Here is a 26892-nt window from a genome sequence, read left to right on the forward strand (position 1 = left end):
TTAGCCAATGAAAAGGGTATGTCGTACGCCAATTACCATTTTTCTCTTTTATTAGTGTTGATTGATTTCAGAGGAAGGGAGAGGGAGAAACATCCATGATGAGAATCATGGACCGGCTGCCTCCTGCACGCCCCCTACTGGGGATGGAGCCGGCAACCCGGGCATGTGCCCTTGACCGGAATTGAACCTGGGACCCTTCAGTCCCCAGGCCCTCGCGCTTTCCACTGGAAACCAGCCAGGGCTGAAAGATTCTTAATAAGACACTTTTCCATATATAAAAGTTTAAATCCACTAAGCGTTTGGAAGCAGCGCGCGTTCTTCCTCACAGCAGTTCTCTAGGCTCGCTCTCCTGGCTTATGCAGCTGCACGTGTCCTTTAAAGATCTTTTCCCCCTTTTGCTCCGCATGATGGTGATGGACTCAGCTGCGTCTCCCAGTCGTTCCAATACACGTTTCCTTTCACGCTGCACTTGGAATTAATTAGAGTCTCGGAAAGCCGCTCAGACAGCAGCGAAGAACCCACTCCCTTCCCCCACGTGGCCGGAGCCCCCGCCGCAGAGGGCGGAGTCCACGGTGACGCGCGAGAAGAGAAGCTGCGCGGCGGGCTGGTCCGCGCGCTCCCGAAAGTGACGCAGGACGTCGCCGTGCGTGCGTGCGTGCAGACGGCCGCGTCGGGGTGCAGAAGAAGATGGCGGTCTCCACAGGTCGGTTCTCGGGCCGGGCTGTAGGCTTTCGCACTTGGAACCCGGCTCTGCCACTCCGTCTGCTGCTGGCAGCTGGGCGCGACCATGTGGGTGAAGCCGGAGTGCGCCTTCTCGGACGCCGGGCTCCTGGCGGAGCGAAGCCCGCACCGGGGGAGGTCCGGGCGGGACCTGCGTCCAGGGCCCGGGGCGGCCGTCGGGGGCGACGGGTGGTGCTCGGGCGGCGGCCGCGTGCTCGCGGGCTGGGGCGGGGTGGCGCCGGCGCGGGCGCACTCTCGGGGTCCGCGGGCGGCTGTCGGGGTGTGGAGCGCGGGCGGGGTGGGCGCGGGGAGAGGAGCTCTGGGTGGGCGGGTGTCCACCTGGGGCGAGCGCGGCGGCGTCCGGCGGCGGAGCGTCCCGGTGGCGGGGGTCCAGTTCTCCCGGGCACGGGGAGAGGAGAGGCTCCATGAGAAGGGGAGTGTCGCTCTTTTGTAATAACAGAAAGGCGACCCTTCCTACCTCATTGGATCCGAGTTCTCTTCTTTCATTCAGTGAAACTGCAGTGCAAACTGCATAACAGCTCAGAAGGAGAGCAAAGCTAATGGGAGAGAAAGTGGTTTCTGAGATACGCTGCTCAGCTCCGGGCGCCTGGAATGCAATGTTTGGTTTCCTGTGAGCACAGACTTTGAAGTTAAGTTTTAACGATAAGGTTTTACAAATTTGACCATTTATTTTTTTTTTAATATATTTTATTGATTTCTTCCAGAGAGGAAGGGAGAGGGATAGAGAGTTAGAAACATCGATCAGCTGCCTCCTGCACACTCCCCACCGGGGATGTGCCCGAAACCAAGGTACATGCCCCTGACCGGAAATCGAACCTGGGACCCTTGAGTCTGCAGGCCGACGCTCTATCCACTGAGCCAAACCGGTTAGGGCCAATTTGACCATTTAAAAAGGTGTGAAGTTCAAAAATGTTAAGTTTTATTACTTAAGAATGTTAATTGGATATGATCTTTTGAAACCGGATTATAGGACAGTGTTGATTTACTCTTTCATGCCTTCATTGCATAATAAATCCAATTTTCAGATTATGTGCTGAAAGGGGAGGCTTCGGTGTATTGTGATTGGTACTTTTACGGTCATACTTCAAGATACATGCTACCTACATTTTAACGAAAAATTGTCTCTTAATTCTCGTCTTTATTATGTACAGGTGTCATAGACTATCATATTTTAACGATTTTAGAGTTGGGGAAATATTTCAGTATATTTTGGGTCAGAGCTAACTAATAAATCAAGAATTATTTAAAAAGTGACGTTTTAGTGTTACAACTTCAATGTACTTGATATTTGAACTTGAGTGTGCTTGTGAATGGAGCCGTATCTTTTTAAGAGTTGTACTTAGTACTTACAGGTTCTTGAAAGCTTAGTAATAAAATGGTGCATTTTTATTTGCTCGATAGTTTTCATTTTATGGATTGTTTATTTAAACATGATTTTTAAAAAATATATATTTTATTGATTTTTTTACAGAGAGGAAGGGAGAGGGATAGAGAGCTAGAAACATCAATCAGCTGCCTCCTGCACACCCCCTACTGGGGATGTGCCTGCAACCAGGGTACATGCCCTTGGCTGGAATCGAACCTGGGACCCTTCAGTTCGCAGGCTGACGCTCTATCCACTGAGCCAAACCAGCCAGGGCTAAACATGATTTTTATCTAACATAATTCATATGAGAGAGATAGAAAATACTTTGAAAAGACCAAATATTAGATGATACCAATAGCAGATACTTTCTGTTAATCGTGGCTAGTAATTTTTGGAAGTCAAACATAAATTGGGGGCCCCTGAAACTGGCATGGCAGAGTATCTCTTTGACAAGCATGGCCTGGGAGACTGATGAGAGCTAAGCCTTAGCTAAGCCTTCCCATAGCCACGGGTGACTTCCTGGTCACCAAAGCAATACTGCATGTTGGAGTTAACCCTTGTCTTTTCTGTAACTTGTACCAAATCATCCACTTACGTCTTTTCATTTGTACCATTCCTTCAAATAAAGTAATTTTGTATCCCCAACCCCAAGTAAATATGTAAATTCTAAAGTTGCTGATTATTAGCACGTTATACCTAGGAAGCCTGCATTTTAAAGTTTATATTTAGCCTAATTGTGGCAGTTTCATTCTGCTTTTTAGATTTATGAAATTTGAAACTTAGAATAATAAAAAAAGAAGGTATTTTTGGTAGTTGAGGTTTTTTTATACCTGAAATTAGTTTTGAAAGTGTTGCTAAAAACTTGGCATGGTCAAGTTTTTAATATTTCATTTATCCATTTTTTTGTGCTTTATATCACTTGAAAGTATTGGTAGAGAGATGAGTGCAGAGAAAGCTTTGGGCTATGTTTTGAAACTATTTTTAAGTTTTAAGCTATATATACACACACATACATACACACACACACACACACACACACACACACACTAGGGGCCCGGTGCACGAAATTCATGCACTGGGTGTGTGTGTGTGTGTGTGTGTGGGGGGGGAGTGTCCCTCAGCCCAGCCTGCCCCCTCTCACATACTGGGAGCCCTCAGGCGTTGACCCCAGCCCAGGCCTGACGCCTCTGATAGAGGCATCAGGCCTGGGCTGGGGGCAGAACCAGTGATGGGGGGAAATGAGGGTCCTCTGCTGGGCGGGAGAGCGGGTTGGGGGCGAGTCGCCCTGCCGGCCCGCGTGATCGGGTCCCGGGCGACCACCGGCACTCACGCCCCCAACCCGCTCTGCTCTCCCGGGTTGAGGGCGTGAGTGCAGGCAGACGCCGCAGCCGCCCCGCCGGCTCGCGTCCCGGTTTGCCGGCCCGATCGGGTCCTGGGCGACCACTAGCACTCACGCCGCCAACCCGCTCTTGCGGGTTGGCGGCTTGAGTGTGGGCGGACGCCGCAGCCGCCCCGCCGGCTCACGTCCAAGTCTGCCAGCCGGATCGGGCCCCAGGCGACCGTTGCAGCTGCCCTGCAGGCCCGCGTGATCGGGTCCCGGGCGACCACCGGCACTCACGCCCTCAACCGGCGCGGGTTGAGGGCGTGAGTGCGGGCGGACGCCGCAGCCGCCTCGCCGGCCCGCGTCCGGGTCTACCGGCGGGATCAGGTCTCGGGCGACTGCTGGCACTCACACCCCCAACCCGCTCTCTGATGGCGCTGTACCATCTTGCCTGCAATATGCAAATTAGCCGCCATCTTTTTTGGCGGTTAACTGCCATCTTAGTTGGCAGTTAATTTGCATATCTCACTGATTAGCCAATGAAAAAGGTATCGGTTGTACGCCAATTACCATTTTTCTCTTTTATTAGTATAGGATTTAAAAATATATATTTTATTGATTTTTTACAGAGAGGAAGGGAGAGGGAAAGGGAGTTAGAAACATCGATGAGAGAGAAACATCGACCAGCTGCCTCCCTACTGGGTATGTGCCCACAACTAAGGTACATGCCCTTGACTGGAATCGAACCTGGGACTCTTGAGTCCGCAGGCCGACGCTCTGTTCACTGAGCCAAACTGGTCAGGCTTAAGCTATATTTTGTTTTGCTTGCTTTTTGGTAGCAAGGGAAGTAAATAGTACCTCTGTATTTGTGAAATAAAAGTGGCATAGCGTGAAATTTAAAATTAGATGATTTTGATGGATGTAAAATACATTTTTTATTTAAGTCAAAATAGTCTTTTAATGATTGATTTTAGAGAGAGAAAGGAAGGAAGGGAGACAGAGAGCGAGGAACATCTATTTGTTGTTACACTTAAGCATTCAGTGGTTGTTTCTATTTATGTGCCCTAACTGGGAATGGAACCCCCTGGTGTATCGGGACAACACTCTAACCAACTGAGCTACCCAGCCATGGCATAAGTAAAAATAATCTTGATAAAGATAGTTGTTTGATAATAGGCCAAAAAGAAAAAAAAAAGGACTTGACAAATATTGTTTCATTTTTATTAAAGCACTAGAGGCTCAGTGCACGAAATCGTGCACAGTTGGGGTCTGGCCAGCCCATACTGATCAGAACAGATGGGGGCCGAGCCTGCCCAGGGGAGGGGCCGCAGGTGGTTGGTGGGCGGACTCCACCCCTGATCAGGGTTAGAGGGTGATTGGGGGCGTGGCCACCCAGGGGGAGAGGCCACTGGCTGGCCGGCCCCACCCCCTGGTCAAACTCCTGATTGAGGGGACAATTTGCATATAAGCCTTTTATTATGTAGGATTACATATGAATATTTTAATCCCCCCTATGATATGTTTTACTGATTTTAGAGAAGGGGGAAAAAGAGAGTGTGAGAGAGAGAGAGGGAGAGAGAGCGCGCACTGAGCGAGCTTTGTGAAATGTTAATGTGAGAAACACCGATCTATTACCTTTGGCATGCATCCTGACTGGGAATTGAACCCGCAACCTAGGTATATGCCCTGACCAGAATCGAACCCGTACTCTTTTTGGTGTACCAGGGGCTGCTCCAGCCAACTGAGCCACCCTGCTGGGGCAAGCATTATATTTTAATGCACATTATCTAAATCATCTATTTTACCATTCTCATAGTTGAAGAAACATTTTGGGAAGAAATTCTAATTGGACTGAGACTTTTAAGCTGAAACATACTTTTCCATACCAGTTGGTCTTCTTATTTTGCAGATGAAAAAACAGAGGCTTGATGAAATACAAGGTTTTACATTGTTGGTTACTAATAATTCAAGATTAAAATCCAGGTTGTGTTTTATCCTCAGTCTAGTGTTCTTTCTGTTATGAGGAACTACTGAATATTCCTCAAATCATGCATCTTACTTCCCTTTAAACTAGAAAGTGGCTTTCACACTTTCCTTCCTAGCACATTTCACAGGACATACATAGCTTAAGGAATACTACTCTAGGGAATAGAATTTAGTGCCTGTGATTCAAAAATTTCATTATATCTCAGTACTAAATTAGTGTTAGGTAAAAAAGTATGTGCAGTACTTTTTTAAAAATATATTTTATTGATTTTTTACAGAGAGGAAGGGAGAGGGATAGAGAGTTAGAAACATTGATGAGTGAGAAACATCGATCAGCTGCCTCCTGCCCGCCCCCCACTGAGGATGTGCCCGCAGCCAAGGTACATGCCCCTGACCGGAATCGAACCTGGGACCCTTGAGTCCGCAGGCTGACGCTCTATCCACTGAGCCAAACCAGTTAGGGCAATACTTTTTTTTAAAATAGATTTTTATTGATTTCAGGGAGGAAGGGAGAGCGGGAGAGAGAGAAACATCAATGATGATAGAGAATCATTGATCGGCTGCCTCCTGCATGTTCCCTACTGGGATTCAAGCCCACAACCCGAGCATGTTCCCTTCAGTCCACAGGCTGACTATCCACTGAGCCAAATCAGCTAGGGCTGTGCAATACTTTTTTTATTTTAAACCAACTTTATTCTACAAGAGTTTTAGATTTACAGAAAGGTGAATATAGTACAGAATTCCCTTATACTTCATAATTAGTTTTATATTATCTTACGTTTGCGTGGTGCATTTGCTGTTTCGAATATTTTATCCTTTGTGCTTTCAGTGTAAGGAAATCTCTCTCAGAGTTTATTCTGAAGTTTTTTTACTTCCTCTGGGACATTGTCATCCTTTCTTCAGTGTCACTTTTCTCATTTACATAATAAACTCAACTTTACAAAGTTCTGGCTGCTCCTCTAGAGTCTCCAACAGTCATGTGGTGGGGTATTGCTTCTATAACTATTTAGAGTTGATTCAGATTGCACTTCCAATGTTACTAGTTTTTGTTTCTTTGCTGCACTTTCATCTTTGTGGGCTAATTTTCTTTTTCGACTATTTTTATAGAACGTCACATGGGTTTACTTACCACTGGTAGACAAGGAGGCAACACTGCTACATGCTTTGCTGAAGTGAACTGAGTGACAAATGTGCAGTGACCCATCACCAACAGACTTTGAAAGATGTGAAGTGATTGGCCACTGATAGGATGCTCAACTCTTATTTACATAGAGATTTGTGGACTGAAGAACTAACTAGCAGCAAAGTTTGTACTTTATGCGATTACTCATAGTTAACTGAAGTCTGAACTGTGTTGATGGGAGACTACTTATTTAACCAAACCATGGTAACAGAAGCCATGCATATGGGAACTGTGGAAAGCAAAGATTGCCTATATGTGGAAACATCCACTTAACAGTTATTTGGGGAGCTGTTTGATATAAACCTTCAAAGAATCAGATATGATGCATGTAGATTGGAAGAAATAGAATAAAATTTAACGTTCAAAGTTTGTTTAAAAGTAGTTGACTTTTTAAAGAGCAAATGTACTTATAAGTTAATCTTTGGGACTTCATGACTAGGTTTGGGAATGATTTATTCGTGTTTACAAAGTCTTAGCTGATTTGTGTAAGAATAGGTTTTTTACAGTTTCAGTTGGAACTCAGCTAAGTTTCAAACCACAGGAGGAGAGCAATCCTATGGCCTCATATTAGGTCTATACATATGTTGAAATAGTAGTTATAATGGAAAGTACATTATGGATCATCTAGGTTATAGGCCAAGTTTATTTTATATATGGGCAATGGAAGTATAGATATGTAGTGACTTTCACAAGATTTTTTATCTAGATGTTGAGTCCAGGGATAGTTTCTCAATTTCAGGTTCTTTGATTCTCCTTCTGTATCACACTGTATTCTGTAAAATTTTTGGTTGCTTTCATTTAGTGGAAACCCAATAATGTTATTTCATAAATAAATGCCATTAAGAGAAAAAGCATTTGACAAAATTCAACACCCATTTTTGATAAAAACTCTCAGCAAGGTGGGAGTAGAAGGATCATACCTCAACATAATAAAAGCCATATATGACAGGCCCACAGCCAACATCATACTCAACGGACAAAAACTAACACCATTTCCCCTAAGAACAGGAACAAGACAGGGATGCCCCCTCTCACCACTCCTGTTCAACATAGTACTGGAAGTGTTAGCCATTGCAATTCGGCAAGAAGAAGAAATAAAAGGCATCCAAATTGGAAAAGAGGAAGTAAAACTGTCCTTATTTGCAGACGACATGATATTATACATACAAAACCCTAGAGATTCCATTAAAAAGCTACTAGACTTAATACATGAATTTGGCAATGTAGCAGGATACAAAATTAACCCCAAGAAATCTGAGGCATTTCTATACACCAATAGTGAACTTTCAGAAAGAGAGATTATAAAAACAATCCCGTTTACCATTGCACCAAAAAAATTAAGCTACCTAGGAATAAACTTAACTAAAGAGGTAAAAGACCTCTACTCAGAAAACTACAGGACGTTGAAAAAAGACATAGAGGAAGACATAAACAGATGGAAGAACATACCGTGTTCATGGATTGGTAGAATCAACATCATTAAAATGTCCATACTACCCAAAGCAATCTATAAATTCAACGCACTTCCCATTAAAATACCAACAGCATACTTCAGAGATCTAGAACGAACTTTCCAAAAATTCATCTGGAATAAAAGAAGACCCCGAATAGCTGCAGCAATCCTGAAAAAGAACAAAGTAGGTGGGATCTCAATACCAGATATCAAGTTGTATTACAAAGCCACTGTTCTCAAAACTGCCTGGTACTGGCACAAGAACAGACATATAGATCAATGGAATAGAATAGAGAGCCCAGAAATCGGCCCGAACCAATATGCTCAATTAATATTTGACAAAGGAGGCAAGAACATACAATGGAGCCAAGATAGTCTCTTCAATAAATGGTGTTGGGAAAATTGGACAGATATATGCAAGAAAATGAAACTAGACCACCAACTTACACCATACACAAAAATAAACTCAAAATGGATAAAGGACTTAAATGTACGACGGGAAACCATAAAAATTCTAGAAGAATCCAAAGGCAAGAAAATCTCAGACATATGCCGAGGCAATTTCTTCACTGATACAGCTCCTAGGGCACTTGAAACTAAAGAAAAAATGAACAAATGGGACTACATCAAAATAAAAAGCTTCTGCACAGCAAAAGAAACCATCAACAAAACAACGAGAAAACCCACTGTGTGGGAAAACATATTTGCCAATGACATATCTGATAAGGGCCTAATCTCCAAAATTTATAGGGAACTCATACAACTTAACAAAAGGAAGATAAACAATCCAATCAAAAAATGGACAAAGGACCTAAATAGACACCTTTCAAAAGAGGACATTCAGAAAGCCAAGAGACATATGAAAACATGCTCAAAGTCACTAATCATCCGAGAGATGCAAATCAAAACAGCAATGAGGTACCATCTCACACCTGTCAGACTGGCTATCATCAACAAATCAACAAACGACAAGTGCTGGAGAGGATGTGGAGAAAAAGGAACACTTGTGCACTGCTGGTGGGAATGCAGACTGGTGCAGCCACTATGGAAGACAGTATGGAGTTTCCTTAAAAAACTGAAAATGGAACTCCCATTTGACCCTGTGATCCCACTTCTAGGAATATATCCCAAGAAACCAGAAACACCAATCAGAAAGGATATATGCACCCCTATGTTCGTAGCAGCACAATTCACCATAGCTAAGATCTGGAAACAGCCTAAGTGCCCATCAGTAGATGAATGGATTAGAAAACAGTGGTACATCTACACGATGGAATACTATGCTGCTGTAAAAAGGAAGGAACTCTTACCATTTGCAACGTCATGGATGGAACTGGAGAGCATTATGCTAAGTGAAATAAGCCAGTCAATAAAAGAGAAGTACCACATGATCTCACTCATTCATGGACAATAGAGACCATTATAAACTTTTGAACAATAATAGATACAGAGGCAGAGCTGCCTCAAACAGATTGTCAAACTGCAGCGGGAAGACCGGGGAGGGTTGGGGGGCAGGAGGTGGGGGGGTAAGAGATCAACTAAAGGACTTGTATGCATGCATATAAGCATAACCAATGGACATAAGACACTGGGGGATAGGGGAGGCTAGGGGACTGTCTAGGGCGGGGGGATGAAATGGATACATATGTAATACCCTTTGTGATACTTTAAGCAATAAAAAATAAAAAAAAAAATAAATAAATAAAAAATAAATGCCATTAAGAATCAAGAGAAGACACTTGTTAGAGTCTAATGGCATTATAAGTAAATAAAACTACATGTTCTTTTAAGGAGTGAGTGATTGTGTTGAATTACAAAAACTTTTGGAAAACTGGTTTTAGTGGCTAAATATCTAAACTAATAAAAGAGAAAAATGGTAATTGGCGTACGACGATACCCTTTTCATTGGCTAATCAGGGCTATATGCAAATTAACTGCCAACTAAGATTGGCAGGTAACTGCCAACTAAGATTGGCAGTTAACTGCCAACAAGATGGCGGTTAATTTGCATATGTAGGCATAATGCAGGGAGGCGAAAGGGAAAGCAGGAAGAAGCCCCCTGCCACTGACAGTGATCGGAAACCCAGGGCGGAGCTAAGAGCTGGGGGGCAGGGCAAAGGCGGCCCTGGGGCCGCCTTTGCCCTGCCCCCCAGCCATGATCAGAGAATCAGGCGCCTTTGCCGCCCTGGCCAGTGATAGCAGGAAGTAGGGGTGGAGCCAGCGATGGGAGCTGGGCATGGTCGAAGCTGGCAGTCCCAGGAGCTAGGGTCCCTTGCCTGGGCCTAAAGCGGAGCCCACGATCGCGGGGCCACTGCAGCTGCGGGTCCCCGCTGCCTGAGCCGGACGCCTCAGGCCTGGTCAAGGGGCCGATCCTGTGATTGGTGATTGGAGGGTGATGAGGGTCAACTCCTCTGGCCGAGGCATCAGGCCTGGGCTGGGGGCAGAACCAGTGATGGGGGGAAATGAGGGTCCCCTGCCCAGGCCTGACACCTCTGTCAGAGGCGTCAGGCCTGGGCAAGGGGCCGATCCTGCGATTGGAGGGTGATGGGGGTCAACGCCTGAGGGCTCCCAGTATGTGAGAGGGGGCAGGCTGGGCTGAGGGACACTCCCCCACACACACACCCAGTGCACGAATTTCGTGCACCGGGCCCCTAGTTATTACATATTTACACATTGGGATAGAAGTCTAAGCTCCATGTAAGTATGAGGTTTAACCTTATATTAAAAACTGCTGGACTGTTTGACAAAGAGAAACTATATTCCCACCAGCAATTTATCTGCAATACAAGTTTGGTATTGCAGGCAAATATACACACAGTAATTGATCCCTTAGTGGTTCTTTTAAATCTGAGGTTTTCCCTCTGAGTTTATTTTGGGGAGGGTAAGTTATTAGGAATAAGGGGTTCATAGAAACTCATCTCTGTATCAGAAGTAGGAATCATAACCTGATGAGTTATCTTCAACATTTCCAGTATTGATTCCTTCCTGCTCTCCATTCTTTCTCTTACCTGCTTTCCCAAATAGGGTGCTGCTGGACATGATTCTCTATGTTTATCAGGTAGGAAAAACTTGGTTCCAAGATTTGTGTGAGCAGCTGTGTAACCTGGCCGCCTCCTCTCCAGGGGTTTTGAAATGGTGACTAAAATCCAAGATCCCGTGGAAAAAGGCCAGTCTTCTCTATAAGGTCCTTGATAACACCTTCGAGTGATGGGTCATAAGAAATCTGAAGCCTCTGGGAGATGGAGCTATAAATGAATATTGAGTTTGGTTTCAGGAAGTTAATTTTATATTTTTAAAAACACCTTTATTGTGATATGGTTTGCATACCTATTTCATCTGTTAAAAGTGTATAATCTACGTAGTTTTAATCATGTAGCATGTGTTAATACCTCATCCATTTTTATGACTAAATAATATTCCATTGTTTAGATCTACCACATTTTATTCATTCATTTGTTGATTTGGGTTATTTTCACTTTTTGGCTATTATGAATAATGCTCCCATAAACATTTGTGTACAAGTTTATGTATGGATATATATTTTCATTTTTCTGGGTATATACTTAGGTATGGAATTACTGGATTATATGGTAATTATGTCTAGTTGTTTGAGGAACTGCCAGACTGTTTCCAAAGAGAAACTATGTTATATTCCCTCCAGCAATGAAAAGGAGCCTTGTGACTTCTTCACATCCTCACAAACACTGCCTGCCTTTTTGATTCTAGCTATTCTAATGGTGTGACGTAGTATTTCATTGTGGCTTTGATTTGCATTTCCCTAATGACTAATGATTTTGAACTTCTTTTCATGGGCTTTCTCTATATCTTATATGGAGACATGTCTATTCAGATCCTTTGCTCATTTTTTAATTGGGTTGTTTGTCTTTTTATTGTTTAGTTGTAAGAGTTCTTCATATATTTCAGATGCAAGTCCCTTATCAGATATATGGTTTGTACATATTTTCCGCATTCTGTACGTTTTTCATTTTCTTGGTGGCGTTTGAAATGCAAAAGTTTTAAATTTTGATAAACTCCAAATCCAATTTTTTTCTACTTTATTAGAATGCAAAGTCTTGATTCTGGTATGTAGTTAGTTGGTTTTTGTTTTAAAAACATCATGTTTACATTATATAAATTCTAATTAATGATCTGGTTATGGTTATTTTACATGATTTCCATGTTACAGAAGGGTAGAAGTCTGAGTTCCACCTGGGTGTGAGGTTTAACCTTACATTAAAAAAAAGTTATATAGCCAGACACCAGGCATACTCCAAACTGATTATTCTTTGTAAGTACTATAATTATGCCATATATTTTTCAATCTAGTGAAATGTACAAGCAATGCATAACTTGGTGTACTATTTTATTTGTTATTCATGCTGGTGTCATCTACCCAAATGATCAGTTTTGGTTTGCTCAACAGTAGTGATGTAAGTAGTTATTTCCTAAGAAGAAATACTTAAATTATTGAAAAGTCTTTAATTTCCTGAAAATGTTTACTCTATAAGCAGTGATTTGGAGGGAAAATATTGACTTAATTTTGTTTAATATGACTTTCTAACTTTGGAAGCTTACTGCAACTTCCAAGACTTAGAGGAGAGCAGTTCCACTTATTTAAGTCGACTGTCAGAAGACCTCACATCTTGTTGAGTGTATGCCACTCCTAATTTTACTTAGAAATTCATATTAGAGAGGAACCAGAGTATATTGTAGCTTGCCTAATTTTTGTCCATTCCCTAGTTTGTTTGAAGGGAATTGTCCCTTCCTAGTTCTGAAATAAACATTGTTAGCTGCTTTTCTGGAGAATGTTCAATAACTTCTGTATTCTCCCTTGATCAATGAAGTATAGTGTACCTGAGCAAAATCTTCTGCAGCAATTTATTGTATTGTATTGGAATGTATCTGCTTACATTGTCTTCACTCCACTGGAGTGTAAGACCGTGGGGAAAGAATTTCTTTATGTTTGAAAGCAGCAAAACCTGCTACAGGACTGGTGCATAAATGTTGAAAGTTGAAAGTAGCATCTGCCATAAATTCACCAAATGTTTATTGAATGCCTCTTGTATTGTCATCACTTTATTATTATTATACTGTTTCTGTGTAACTGACTTAATGAGAAAATAAATAGCTCAAGTAAAACCTAGCTTTTCCCTTTGTATAATGTTTTACTTACAAACTTTGTTTTTAGTTTCCTTTTCTGAAGTGAAACAGTACTAAAAATATTTTATGTTCAAATATATTCATTGACTAAACACTAGCTGAATTAGTATACAGCTTATAGACTTCTGAATGAATTATTCATATAATTGTAGACATTTTTGGGAGTAGCTGGGGGCGCAGTAATTTCGGTTGTAACTTAAAAGACTACCAATAGCATGATTCATGGTATCCTAAACATAATGCACCCCCCATACTACAGAATTGAGGTACTTTACAAATCCTCTAGTCCAGAGCTTTTTCCACTTATGTTTGAAGTGTAATACAGATGCTTCAGATGTACAATTTTTATTATTATTATTGTTGATTTTAGAGAGAGAGGAAGGGAGGGGGGAGAGAGAGAGAGAGAGAGAGAGAGAGAGAGAGAGATAGAGAGAAACATTTGTTTTTCCACTTATTTATGCATTCATTGGTTTTTTGTTTTGTTTTTTAATTTCATTGTTTGATTCTTGTATGAACCCACAGCTTTCGTATATTGGGATAACACTCTAACCAACTAAGCTACCCGGCCAGGACCCAGATGTACAGCATTTGATTTAAATTTTGTTTTTTTCAGATTTTTAAAAAAAATATATTTTACTGATTTTTTTTTTTTTTTTTTTTTTTTTTTTTTTTTTTTTTAAATATATTTTATTGATTTTTTACAGAGAGGAAGGGAGAGAGATAGGGAGTTAGAAACATCGATGAGAGAGAAACATCGATCAGCTGCCTCCTGCACATCTCCCACTGGGGATATGCCCGCAACCCAGGTACATGCCCTTGACCGGAATCGAACCTGGGACCCTCCAGTCCGCAGGCCGACGCTCTATCCACTGAGCCAAACCGGTTTCGGCTATTTTACTGATTTTTAACAGAGAGAAAGGGAGAGGGATAGAGAGTTAGAAACATCAATGAGAGAGAAACATTGATCAGCTGCCTTCTGCACACTCCCCGCTGGGGATGTGCCCACAAACAAGGTACATGCCCTTGACCAGAATTGAACCTGGGACCCTTGAGTCCGCATGCCAATGCTCTATCTATCCACTGAGCCAAACTGGTTAGGGCTTCAGATATATTTTTATCTACCATGTTTCATCATTTCTAAGACAATTTAATACCTGAAATGGGTATTTGTTATATACCCAGTTTAATTGGTAGTATTTTAAAAAAATATGTTTTTATTGATTTCAGAGAGGAAGGACAGACGGAGAGAGATGGAAACATCAATGATGAAAGGGAATCATTGATTGGAGGCCTCCTGCACGCCCCCCACTGAGCCTGCAACTCGGGCATGTTCCCTGACCAGGAACTTAACCGTGACCTCCTGGTTCATAGGTCAATGCTCAACTACTGAGCCATGATGGTGGGGCAGTAGTATTTTTTAATTTCTTAAAATAATGGTCTATCATATAGTTGATGCCATCTTAGATTTGATTAAAGACAGTATTTACAAATGTGTTAAAATATTCACTGAGGTGAATATATAATAGACATAATGTGTTTTCCCTCCTAAATAATTCACTGTACTTACTGAAAACCAGGACATTCTCTTACATTACAGTAATATAATTATCAAAATCAGGAAATTAACATTGATGCAGACTTTTATCTATAGGCCCTATTCAAAGTCCTCCAGTTTTCTGATTGATGTCCTTTAAAGCAAAATACTAATAAAATTTTTTTTTTCTAATACATGATCCATGGTTGCATTTGATTGTCCTGTTTTTCTGCTCTCCTTTAATTTGGATTCCTGTTGACTTTTAAATGACTTTATTAAATACTAGAGGCCTGATGAATGAAATTTGTCCAAGAGTAGGCCTTCCTTCCCCTGGCTGCCGGCACTGGCTTCTCTGGCACCTGGGCTTCCCTCTGGCTGCTGACCCCTGCTACAGCCCGCTGGTCGGTGGCCTGGGCCTCCCTCTGTAGGACGATTGTGGAGCCCCCCGATTGATTGCCCTGCCGGCTGGTGGTCTGGGCTTCCCTCTGTGGGGCGATCATGGGCTGATGGCCAGGCCCCCGACCAATCACATCACACCCGACTTGGCTGGCCTGGTGCCAGTGGGTGTCATAGAGTAGTCTCAGATGGTTGTTCCGCTGTTTAGCCGTTCGATCGATTTGCATAATATGATTTTATTATATAGGACTAGAGGCCCAGTGCATGAAATTTGTGCACTCAAGTGGGGAGGTGTCTCTCAGCCCGGCCTGCGCCCTCTCACAATCTGGGAGCCCTTGGGGGATGTCAGGCCTAAGCTGGCAGTCGGACATCCTTAGCGCTGCTGCCGCTGCACTCACCAGCTGTGAGCCTGGCTTCTGGATGAGCGGTGCTCCCCCTGTGGGAGCGCACTGACCACCAGGGGCAGCTCCTGCATTGAGTGTTTGCCCCCTGGTGGTCAGTGTGTGTCATAGTGACCCATCGTTCATTCAGCTGTTCAGTTGATTTGCATATTAGCCTTTTATTATATACTAGAGGCCCGGTGCACAAAAATTTGTGCACTTGGGGGGGGGGTCCCTCAGCCCGGCCTGCGCCCTCTCACAGTCTGGGACCCCTTGGGGGATGTCCACACGGTGGCTTAGGCCTGCTCCCCGAGGGATCGGGCCTAAGCTGGCAGTCAGACATCCCTCTGGCAGCCCAGGAGCCCTCGGAAGATGTCCACTTGCCAGCGGGAGCAGGCCTATGCTGCAGTTGGACATCCTTAGCGCTGCTGAGGAGGCGGGAGAAGCTCCCGCCATAACTGCTGTGCTGGCAGCCATCAGCCTGGCTTGTGGCTGAGCAGAGCTCCCCCTGTGGGATTGCACTGACCACCAGGGGGCAGTCTGTCCCCTGGTGGTCAGTGTGTGTCATAGTGACCAGTCATTCCCAGTCGTTCTGCTGTTAGGGTCAATTTGCATATTACCCTTTTATTATATAGGATCGAGGCCTGGTGCATGGGTGGGGGCCGGCTAGTTTGCCCTGAAGGGTGTCCCAGATCACGATGGGGGTCCCGCTGGGGTGCCTGGCCAGCCTGGGTGAGGGGCTGATTGCTGTTTGCAGGCTGGCCAAGCCCCCCAGCAGGGACCCTCATCCCATAGCGGTGTGGCCAACCTGGGTGAGGTGCTGAGGGCTGTTTTCAGGCTGCCCACACCTCCTTCAGGTGGGAGGGTCCCGCTGGGGTGCCTGGCCAGCCTAGGTGAGGGGCTGAGGGCCATTTTCAGGCTGGCCACAGCCACGGGCTGGAAGCAGGTATCTGGGATTTATTTATCTTTTATAATTGAAACTTTGTAGCCTTGAGTGGAGCTCAGGGCAGGCGGGAAGCTTGGCTTCCTCCATTTCTGGGGGCAACCCAAGCCTCCTGCTCACTCCAGCTCCGTGGCTGCCGCCATCTTAGTTGGGGTAATTTGCATATTTGCTCCTGATTGGCTGGTGGGTGTGGCTTGTGAGCGTGGCTTGTGGGTGTCGCAGAGGTATGGTCAATTTGCATGTTTCTCTATTAGATTAGAGGATTCTGTTTTCATATATGCATTTATCTGTTTTTTTAAATTAATCTGTTGATTCCTGAACTGATTTCACATTATCTTTTTTTAATACATATATTTTTATTTCAGAGAGGGAGAAAGATCGACATATCAATGATGAGAGAGAATCATTGATCGGCTGCCGCCTGCCTGCCCACACTGGGGATTAAGCCCGCAACCTGGGCTTATGCCCTGACCGGGAATTGAACTGTGATGTGGCTCAGAGGTCGAGGCTCAACCACTGAGCTATGCTGGCCAGGCTGATTTCACATTATCTGAATTAATTTCTTTGGCTGGTGATGATGATATCTAGGGAGTATCCCCTATTTTCTTTTTCTTTAACATTTTCTCCAAACTCTTGCCTCTTAGAAGATGTCTTCCATAAGAATATTAGTCAAGTTCCAGGAATTTCAGTTTAAATGGGAAGAATCTGTACATTAATTTGTGGAGAACTTAACATCTTTGCAGTGTTTGGTAGCTAGAATGCCCTATTCATTTTCTTTTTGATGTTCTCCCTGACATCTTACATATTTTCACCCACTCTTTAACTTGATGGTTTCTGTTCTCTGTGGTGCTTCTGGAGAATTTCTTCTTCAAGGAGACCTTATGGTCCCTTCTCTTGAAGTGAATTCTTCTTTCTAGGAGCTCCCGTAATACTTTCCACATTCCATTGTGCAGTAGTAATTTTCCTCTCTTAGATTGTAAACTTCTTGAAGGTAAACAAAGGTTCTAGTCCTCTTGGTAGTAAATGCCTAGTATAGTAATTGCTTCTAATAGTAGTCAAATGTTTATGGAGCAGAGGAATGAATGAATGTAAAAGTAAATGGGTGATAAAATATAGGTCTCCCTATTCTTTGCTGCTTAATATGTGTTCCTCTACATTGTGGTATTTACATAAATTTCTCAGGAAAATAATCAGGAATTTGGGAATATAAGTATTCAAATAAAACAAAAATATTTGAATATTGAATTTCTGAAAAATTAGAAAAATATTACCTATGGAGAGCTCTTATATTACTAGGGGCCCAGTGCATGAATTTGTGCACCTTGAAAGGTACTGTGGGCCACGAGGCTGCGGTGGGCATAGGGTCTTGGCCCATCCTCCGCGTGCCCGCCCAGCTCCTCCCGCCACAGCCCCTGGTCCCCTGTCTGCTGGCAGCCCTGCTGCCGCCGCTCCCATGCACTGACGGTGCCGGCCCTGCTCACACCTGATGTCGCAGAGCGATTGGGGCTGGCGTCAGCAGCGGGTGCGAGTGGGGCCGGTGTCAGCAGTGGGTGCGAGTGGCAGCTGCTGCCTCGATCTCCCCTTAGGAGCAGGGGGAGGTGGAGAAGCCATATTTGGGGCGATTGGGGCCAGCAGCTGCCACTTGTACCTGCTGACGGTGCTGAGTGATCGGGACTGGCGCTGGGCGCTGGCAGTGGGTGCGAGTGCTGGGTGGGACCACAGCACCCCCGCTCACTTGCTCCACCATCCCACCACAGCTGATACCCACCGTGTTTCATGCCCTGCTGCGATGCCCAACATTTTCCGCGTGTGCCCCCTGGTGGTCAGCGCACATGATAGCCACCAGTTGTTTGGTTGTTCTGCTGTTCGGTCTATTTGCGTATTAGCCTTTTATTATCTACACTAATAAAAGAGAAAAATGGTAATTGGCGTACGACGATACCCTTTTGATTGGCTAATCAGGGCTATATGCAAATTAACTGCCAACTAAGATTGGCAGTTAACTGCCAACTAAGATTGGCAGTTAACTGCCAACAAGATGGCGGTTAATTTGCATATGTAGGCTCAATGCAGGGAGGCGAAAGGGAAAGCAGGAAGAAGCCCCCTGCCACTGACAGTGATCGGAAACCCAGGGCGGAGCTAAGAGCTGGGGGGCAGGGCAAAGGCGGCCCTGGGGCCGCCTTTGCCCTGCCCCCCAGCCATGATCGGAGAATCAGGTGCCTTTTCCGCCCTGGCCAGTGATAGCAGGAAGTAGGGGTGGAGCCAGCGATGGGAGCTGGGCACGGTTGAAGCTGGCAGTCCCAGGAGCTAGGAGTCCCTTGCCTGGGCCTAAAGCGAAGCCCACGATCGCGGGGCCGCTGCAGCTGTGGGTCCCCGCTGCCCAGGCCGGATGCCTCAGCCAGAGGCTTCCTGCAGGGGCAGGGGCAGGGGCAGGGGCGGAGCCCGCGCGATCGCGGCACCCCCCGCTGCCACTGCAGGTCCCCGCTGCCCGGGCGGGACGCCTAGGCCAGAGGCGTCAGGCCTGGGCAAGGGGCCGATCCTGCGATTGGAGGGTGATGGGGGTCAACGCCTGAGGGCTTCCCAGTATGTGAGAGGGGGCAGGCTGGGCTGAGGGACACTCCCCCCCGCCCCCCCCCCCACCCAGTGCACGAATTTCGTGCACCGGGCCCCTAGTATAGAATATTAACGTGAGTTTAAGTACTGCGAAAGCAGCAAGTAAGTCCCTATTTCTGGGACTTAAATTTTAAAACTTTATAGTGTTTTTGTTTATAAAGCAGATTTCAACAGTGAATATTTCTTGGAAAGTATGTACTGTATTTTAAGTTGTACATATTTGTATTCTCCCTAATCCCTCTCTACCCCTATAAATAAGTTATAAGGTGAGATATAGTATACAGTTCAGAAAGAGTGTTACATACCATGTTGGAAAATTTGGTTTTAGTTTTGACTTGGCTACCTACTAGTTTGCTGTGATCTTGACTGAGTTACTTTATGTCTTTGGTCTTTGTAAAATGTGGATATATATCTGTTCATCATACCTCAAAAGATTTTTCTTGTATTCAGATGGATGGCTATAGGAGAAAGTACTTTGAAAAAATATAAAATGATATTTATATTATTTCCTTGGATAGGAATATTTTGCTTTGAACACAACCAGTATGTGATATATGAAAAGGTTCTTAAGAGAATTCAGAACAGGATTTATTTTGTCACAGTTGTTCCCACAGTTGGTCAGAATGTATTCCTCATCCACATCAGATTTGCAGGGATTGGAGACGATTTAGCAGGAGCTAGTAGGGAAGTAAAGTGGTTTCATGTGGAGGCAGTGGAGAATAATGACTAACAGATTGGGCTTTGAAATGTCAACCCTGACTCCTTACTCATTCTCCCTTATTAGATTGAACCTTATGAAATTACTATTTCTGTTAGTTAAAAAGATGTCTGAATATCAGCAGTTTCATTCCTAAGATTTAATCTGGTAATTTATGCCTTAATTTTCTTACTTTGTGAAATGGTGATGTTAATAAATTATAAGGGCCCTAGTTGGTTTGGCTTAGTGGATACAGTGTTGGCCTGTAGACTGAAAGGCCCCAGGTTTGATTCTGATCAAGGGCACATGCCCAGGTTGCGGACTCCATCGCCAGTAGGGGGTGTGCAGGAGGCAGCCGATCAATGGTATTCTCATCATTGATGTTTCTATCTCTCTCTCCCTCTCCCTTCCTCTCTGAAATAAATAAAAATATCTATATTAATAAAAGGGTAATATACTAATTAGACTGGGTGACCTTCAGGACGTCCTTCCGAACAAATCCATGGTGGTGGGGCCGAGGCAGAGACAGGGGCGATCAGGCCAAGAGGGGAGGGCAGTTGGGGGCGAGCAGGCCGGCAGGCAGAGTGGTTAGGGGTGATCGAGCAGGCAGGCAGGTGAGCGCTTAGGAGCCAGAGGTCCCGGATTGCGAGAGGGATGTCCAACTGCTGGTTTAGGCCCAATCCCACCAGCAGTCGGACATCCCCCGAGGGGTCCCAGATTGGAGAGGGCGCAGGCTGTACTGAGGGGGTCCCCCCCCCCCGCATGAATTTCGTGCACCGGGCCACTAGTGTTTAAATAATAAAACAAAAAATAAGTTATAACGTGAGATTGAATGAAATACTTTTACTTGTAAAGCTCACAGAAAATGTCTGTCATAGAGGTGTTTAATAAATATGTTACTTTAACTAAGTAAGCTTGTTGGGGGTTTGACTGGAACTCAGTACTCCCAGAGTGGTGCAGGACCCAGAGAACTAAAATCACAGATGGGATTTTTCTCGAGTTCTACCTTAACAGCAGAACCCAGCAGGTTTGTTGAACAGTGACAGAAACCCCTGTGCCTGAGAGAACTCTGCAGGGGGCAGGTAAGCCAGCCACCCCGTAAGCCTGGTGTGAACCTGGAAGAGCCAGTCGGTGTCACTGTACTGCACACGTGCCCCAGGCACTCTCTTCCTTAACTCGTCAGACACTTTGGGCATTTGGCTGAGGGGGAAGGAACCTGTAGCTGACCTCTGTTCATGAGGACCAGCTAAAGTAGGGTTGGAAAGCAAGTAAGACAAAAAAAAATGTATTCTATTGTTGCTACAGGTATTTTCCATTAATGTTTGAGTAGGTGATGAGTTCACCTGGTTAAGGAATATAGGCGTACAATACCCCTGTCTCCCAATAAGGCTATTAGTCACAGGGAGCATTTTAAATGATACTTACTTATGGTTGACATAGAAATATGTTCATAAGTGGGGAAAAGGAATTAATAAAATTATGAGTTACATGATTTCACTTTTGGGAAAAACACAGAAACTATTGTGATATATGGAAAATAGTCTGAAAAGAAATACACTAAAATGTTAACCATAATTATTTCTGAATTTTTTGAGTTTTGTACATCCAGACTGTTAACTGGGATCCACATTTCAAAACTATACAAGTTAAAATTGGAAAATTCTTATTTTTAATGAACACAGCATGGCAAGACTCATTTTAGTATTTATTTGGCAGTCTTTATTTCTGGTTTAATGGAATTAAAGGCAAATGATATCCTGCAGATTAAAAAGGAAGCATGTTTTCTAGGTGGCTTGCATTCAGTTTTGCTTGAGTGATTACTTTTGGTCTTATCTCTTATGAGTGGCGCTTCATTGTAATGTAAAGAGGAGACAAGGTGTTAAGTGGGAAGCCTGGAGACTTGGGTTTTGGTTTTGGCAACTAGCTACTAGATAAGTGTCTGGGATTATCACCTAACTGCTAGTGAAAATTTTCTTCCAAAGTGTTTGGTGTCTGGATGATCTCAGATTTTTCTGAACTTAAAAATAGAATTAAAGGATTTCAGCTAGAAAGGAGTGGGTATATGGGCTATTTTCTTCCCTTTTAATGATGATCCGAGATTAAGGGATTAAAATATTTAATAGTATTAAAAAATAACACATATATACACAGAAAAAGGACTAGCATGACTATAAAAAAAAAAATGCTCACCGGTCCAAGAAATCTAGAGAGCAGTTAATGTATACACTGCAATTTTAGTTGAGTAACATCCCTATTTTGTGTTTTTCCTTCTTCACAGGCATTAGTAGTTGGTTGAAATAAAACCAGAATGTTCTAGCCTTGAACTTTAAAAATATAGTTCACTTGCCCTAATCGGTTTGGCTCAGTGTATAGAGCGTCAGCCTGCGGACTCAAGGGTCCCAGGTTCGATTCCGGTCAAGGGCATGTACCTTGGTTGCGGGCACATCCCCAGTAGGGGGTGTGCAGGAGGCAGCTGATCGATGTTTCTCTCTCATGGATGTTTCTAACTCTCTATCCCTCTCCCTTCCTCTCTGTAAAAAATCAATAAAATATATTTTTTAAAAAATGTAGTTCACTATTGGTTTTTGGTTTTGTCCTATACTTTTAAAACAAGTCTTAGGTGCTATAACTTTTTAAATGCTAACGTTGCCAATAATTTACCCATTAATCTTAGAACTATTTTCCCAAAATGCTATATAGAAAGATGATGAAAAATTAAACAGTAACTAGGTTTATTCTGTGGCACTTAAGTAAAGAGAAGCAGTAATTATACATTGTTTACTTTGTAGTTTTGGATGTTCATAACGGCAGTGGCAGACGGGGCTTGGATGTGCAGAAGGGCCACTCTAGCTAGGGCCACTGCCACCTAGGTTGGAGACTGTGTGTCCTGCTCTCAGAACAATGAGGCTTGTGCAGGGTGGCTGGGCTCTATTTGTTGTGGGGGCACTATTGGTGCTAGCACTGTTGAAAGCTGCCAGATGCAGGAAATGAAGTAGCCCATATACCACCCCTTTCTAGCTGGGGTGAGGGGGGATCTTCAAGCAGAAATCCTTCCGCACTTCTGGAAAGCTCCACTACTAAACCAACAAGGAATACCCCATATGTGCCTTTCAGCCTTACAAGTGAATCTACCAAAAGAAACCCATCTACAACTACAGTTTCCCCAGTCTCAAAAAATGTGACCTGTCACCACCTTGAAACCCATAGCAACATCTAAAATGACAACACCAGGGGTCTCAACAAATAAGACTTCCACCAACTTAAAGTCATACCCAAAATAAGTGTTTCACAAAACACATCCCAAGATGTCAACATCCAAGATGACCACAATCCATAATAGTTCTGTGACATCTGTTTCTTCATCCGTAACAATCACAGCAACTATAAATTTTAAAGAAAATAAAGGATCAAAATTTGATGTTGGCAGCTCTGTTGGTAGTATTGCATTAACTCTGGGAATTTTCTTCTTTACATTGGATGCAAGTGTATTAGTCAAGAAGAGGCATTTGGTATAGAACCAATGACAAATGTGGTCCCATCATTTAAGGAAATCCAAAGACCCATTGCAAGAAGATGGATGCAACTCTATTAGTTTAAAACAGTATTTTCTATTTGAAATACTAAAACTAGGCCATGCATATACTGGTAGTGTACAATATTATATAAATACTAGAGGCTCGGTGCACAAATTTGTGCACGGGTGGGGTCCCTTGGCCTGGCCGGCTATCAGGGCCGATCCGGGCCATCACCCAGTCCCAGTTGGACTGATTGGGGCAGCTGGCTGGGAGGGGAGAGGGGGGAAAGGACTGCGGGAGGTTGGCTTGGGAGCACACTGACCACCAGGGGGCAGCTCCTGCATTGAGTGTCTGCCCCTGGTGGTCAGTGGGCGTCATAGCTACTGGCCGGTTGTTCGGTAGTAAAGGTTGCTGAGGCTTTTATATATATAGATATTAAGAGTCCTCATAATTACTAACGGTAAAAAGGGTTTGGTTTAGGTTTTTAATAAATATTTGGAGCATATAGTTAGTGCAATGGTTATATTCATTTTTAGAGCATACATAGTAAGACAAGTCCTGTCCTGTTTTCTTGTGGCAGTGGTTACATAGGGCCAATAATTGGAAGACATCATTAAAGGGCTAGGTGCCTCAGGATGTTTTTTTTTTCCATTTTGTGTCTTTTTAATTCTCTTTTAATAATCCTTTGTAGTTGTATGTATATAGGTCCTTAACACTCTTTGTTAAGCTTATTCCTAGATATTTTATCCTTGTTCATACATTTGCAAAAGGAAGTTTTTTCCCTGAAATTTCATTGTTAGTATAAAGGAATGCAGATTTTTGTACAATGATTTTGTATCCGCAACTTTACTGTATTTGTTTATTGTTTCTAAGAGTTTTTGGTGAAGTGTTTAGGGTTTTCTTTCTTTCTTTTTTTTTTTATTGCTTAAAGTATTATAAAGGGTGTTACATATGTGTCCTTTTTTCCCCCCCCGCCCTTGACAGTCCCCTAGCCTCCCCTACCCCCCAGTGTCTTATGTCCATTGGTTATGCTTATATGCATGCATACAAGTCCTTTGGTTGATCTCTTACCCCCCTCCCTCCTGCCCCCCAACCCTCCCCGGCCTTCCTGCTGCAGTTTGACAATCTGTTTGAGGCAGCTCTGCCTCTGTATCTATTATTGTTCAAAAGTTTATAATGGTCTCTATTGTCCATGAATGAGTGAGATCATGTGGTATTTTTCCTTCATTGACTGGCTTATTTCACTTAGCATAATGCTCTCCAGTTCCATCCATGCCGTTGCAAATGGTAAGAGCTCCTTCCTTTTTACAGCAGCATAGTATTCCATCGTGTAGATGTACCACAGTTTTCTAATCCATCTACTGATGGGCACTTAGACTGTTTCCAGATCTTAGCTAGCCACATCATTAGTCTTGTACTGACTTGTTGGGTGTGCGCAACAGGAAATATTTTGCTTTACGAGACGAAGAAAAATAGGTTTATTTGCATTACACTTATTTGTGCAGTTATTCAGTGTCTGGTAACTTAGTGTTCAAGAAAACATTAATTTTAATTAAAATGTTCTATTATTTTATGTTAACAATGACTCATTTAGGTCAGCCCTTTGTATTCAGCCTGTCTTTATCGAAATAAGTCTACGTTTCTATGAAAATTGAAGCTTTTGTTTTTTTGTGGCCCACATAAACTTAAACCTTGTTTGTTTGGCCTATGTTAGCCTTTGAGTTTGACATGCTTGCTCTAGGTCCATCCGTGCTGTCACACATGATAAGATTTCATTCTTTTCTATGCCAAGTAATACTCCATTGTGTATATATGTATGTACCACAGCCTTTTTTTTAAGTTTATTTTTTATTGTTGACAGTATTACAGTGTCCCCAATTATCCCCACACTGCCCCACTCCATCCAGCTCTTGTCCACCCCAGGCCATCATAACACTATTGTCTGTGCCCATGGGCATATATGCATATGAGTTCTTTGTTTAATCTCTTCCTGTCTCCCCCACTCCTTCTCCTCTGAGATCTGTCAGTCTGTTCCATGCGTCCATGCCTATGGACCTATTTTGTTTGTATTTCTGTGGTATCAGTTGTTAATTTTCCTCTTTCACTCATGATTTTATTTATTTGTGTCTATTTTTTCTTGATGAGTCTGGTTACAAGTTTATAAATCTTGTTTATCTTTTCAAAAAACCAGCTCTTAATTCCATTAATATTTTGTATTTTTTTAGAGTCTGTTTTGTTTATTTTTGCTCTGGTTTTTATTATTTTGTTCCTTCTCATCTTGGGCTTAGTTTGGTATTCTTTTTCTTTTTCATTTAGGTGTAAGGTTAGATGGTTCATTTTAGTGTTTTGTTGTTTCTTGAGGCAGGCCTGCATTGCTATTAATTTTCCTCTTAGGACTGCTTTCTCTGTGTCCCATAGATTTTGGGTTGTTGTATTTTTATTTTCATTTGTCTCAGGGTTTGTCTTGCTTTCTTCCTGATCTCATTGTTAACCATTCATTGTTACTAATGTTATTTAGCCTACATGTGTTTGTGTGTTTTTCAGTATTTTTCCTAGAAATCGATTTCTCATTTCATACCATTGTGGTTGGAGAAGATACTTGATATGATTTCAGTTTTTTCAGATTTATTGAGACTTGGTTTGTGGTCTAATATGTGGTCTGTCCTGGAAGGTGTTCCATGTACATTTGAAAAATGAATATTCTTCTGCTTTGGGTGAAATGCTCTGAAGATATCAATTAAATTTATATGATCCAGTGTGTCCTCTAAGGCTGCTGTGTACTTGTTGATTTTCTGTTTGGAAGATCTATCCATTGATGTTAATGGGGTATTAAAATCTGCTACTATGACTGTTAATGTTAATTTCTCCCTTTAGGTTCATCAATATTTGCTTTACATATTTAGGTGCTACTATATTGAGTGCATAAATGTTTACAAGGTTTATATTCTCTAGTTAGAATGATACCTTTATCTTAGAAATGTCCTTCATTGTCTCTTATTATTATTGCCTCTGTTTTAAAGTCTATTTTATCCGATATAAGTATTGCTACCCCAGCTTTCTTTAAATTTATTTTTATTTGCATGAAATACCTTGTTTTTTTATCCCTTTACTTTTCATCTGTGTGTGTCTTTGTTCTAGGCGGGCCTCTTGTACACAGTCTTATTTATTTATTTTGTAAAATTTTCTTTGTTTATATTTTTATATTTACTTTTTTACTATTTTGTTTTTAGCCTTGTTTATTTTATTCATTCAGCTACCCTCTATCTTATTTTTTTCATTGGAGCACTTAACCCATTTATTTTTAAAGTGATTATTGATAGGTCCATAGTTATTGACATTTTATTATTTTCTTTTTTATTATTATGTTTGCTTTTTTAAAAAATATATTTTTATTTCAGAGAGGAAGGGAGAGGGAGAGAGAGATAGAAACATCAATGATGAGAGAGTATCATTGATCAGCTGCCTCCTGCACACCCCCTGCTGGGGATCAAGCCCGCAATCTTGGCATGTGCCCTTGACTGGAATCAAACCTGGGACCCTTCAGTCCACAGGCCAACGCTCTATCCACTGAGCCAAATCAGCCAAGGCTGCTTTTTTTTTTTTT

General features: G+C 42.9%; 1 protein-coding gene and 1 pseudogene across 4 annotated transcripts in view; both read left to right on the forward strand.

Moving 5' to 3' along the window:
• Positions 1-561: 561 nt before the first annotated feature.
• UBE2V2 (ubiquitin conjugating enzyme E2 V2) overlaps positions 562-26892 on the forward strand; it is a 59742-nt gene continuing 33411 nt past the window's right edge. The window contains exons 1-2 of one of the 4 annotated variants that reach the window (XM_059672710.1): positions 643-703; positions 6522-6720. Coding sequence is in view for 2 of the 4 variants with exons in the window: in XM_059672713.1 (XP_059528696.1) it covers positions 688-703 (16 nt within the window). In the remaining 2 variants the exon portion in view is untranslated. Of the gene's footprint in view, positions 790-6521; positions 6721-26892 lie in introns of all 4 variants that reach the window. The other 3 variants (XM_059672713.1, XM_059672709.1, XM_059672711.1) reach the window with 3 other exon arrangements.
• Positions 20325-23901, forward strand: LOC132219938 (porimin-like; annotated as a pseudogene).

This window comes from Myotis daubentonii, chromosome 17 (genome assembly GCF_963259705.1).
Source record: "Myotis daubentonii chromosome 17, mMyoDau2.1, whole genome shotgun sequence".
NCBI classification, from domain to species: Eukaryota; Metazoa; Chordata; class Mammalia; order Chiroptera; family Vespertilionidae; genus Myotis; species Myotis daubentonii.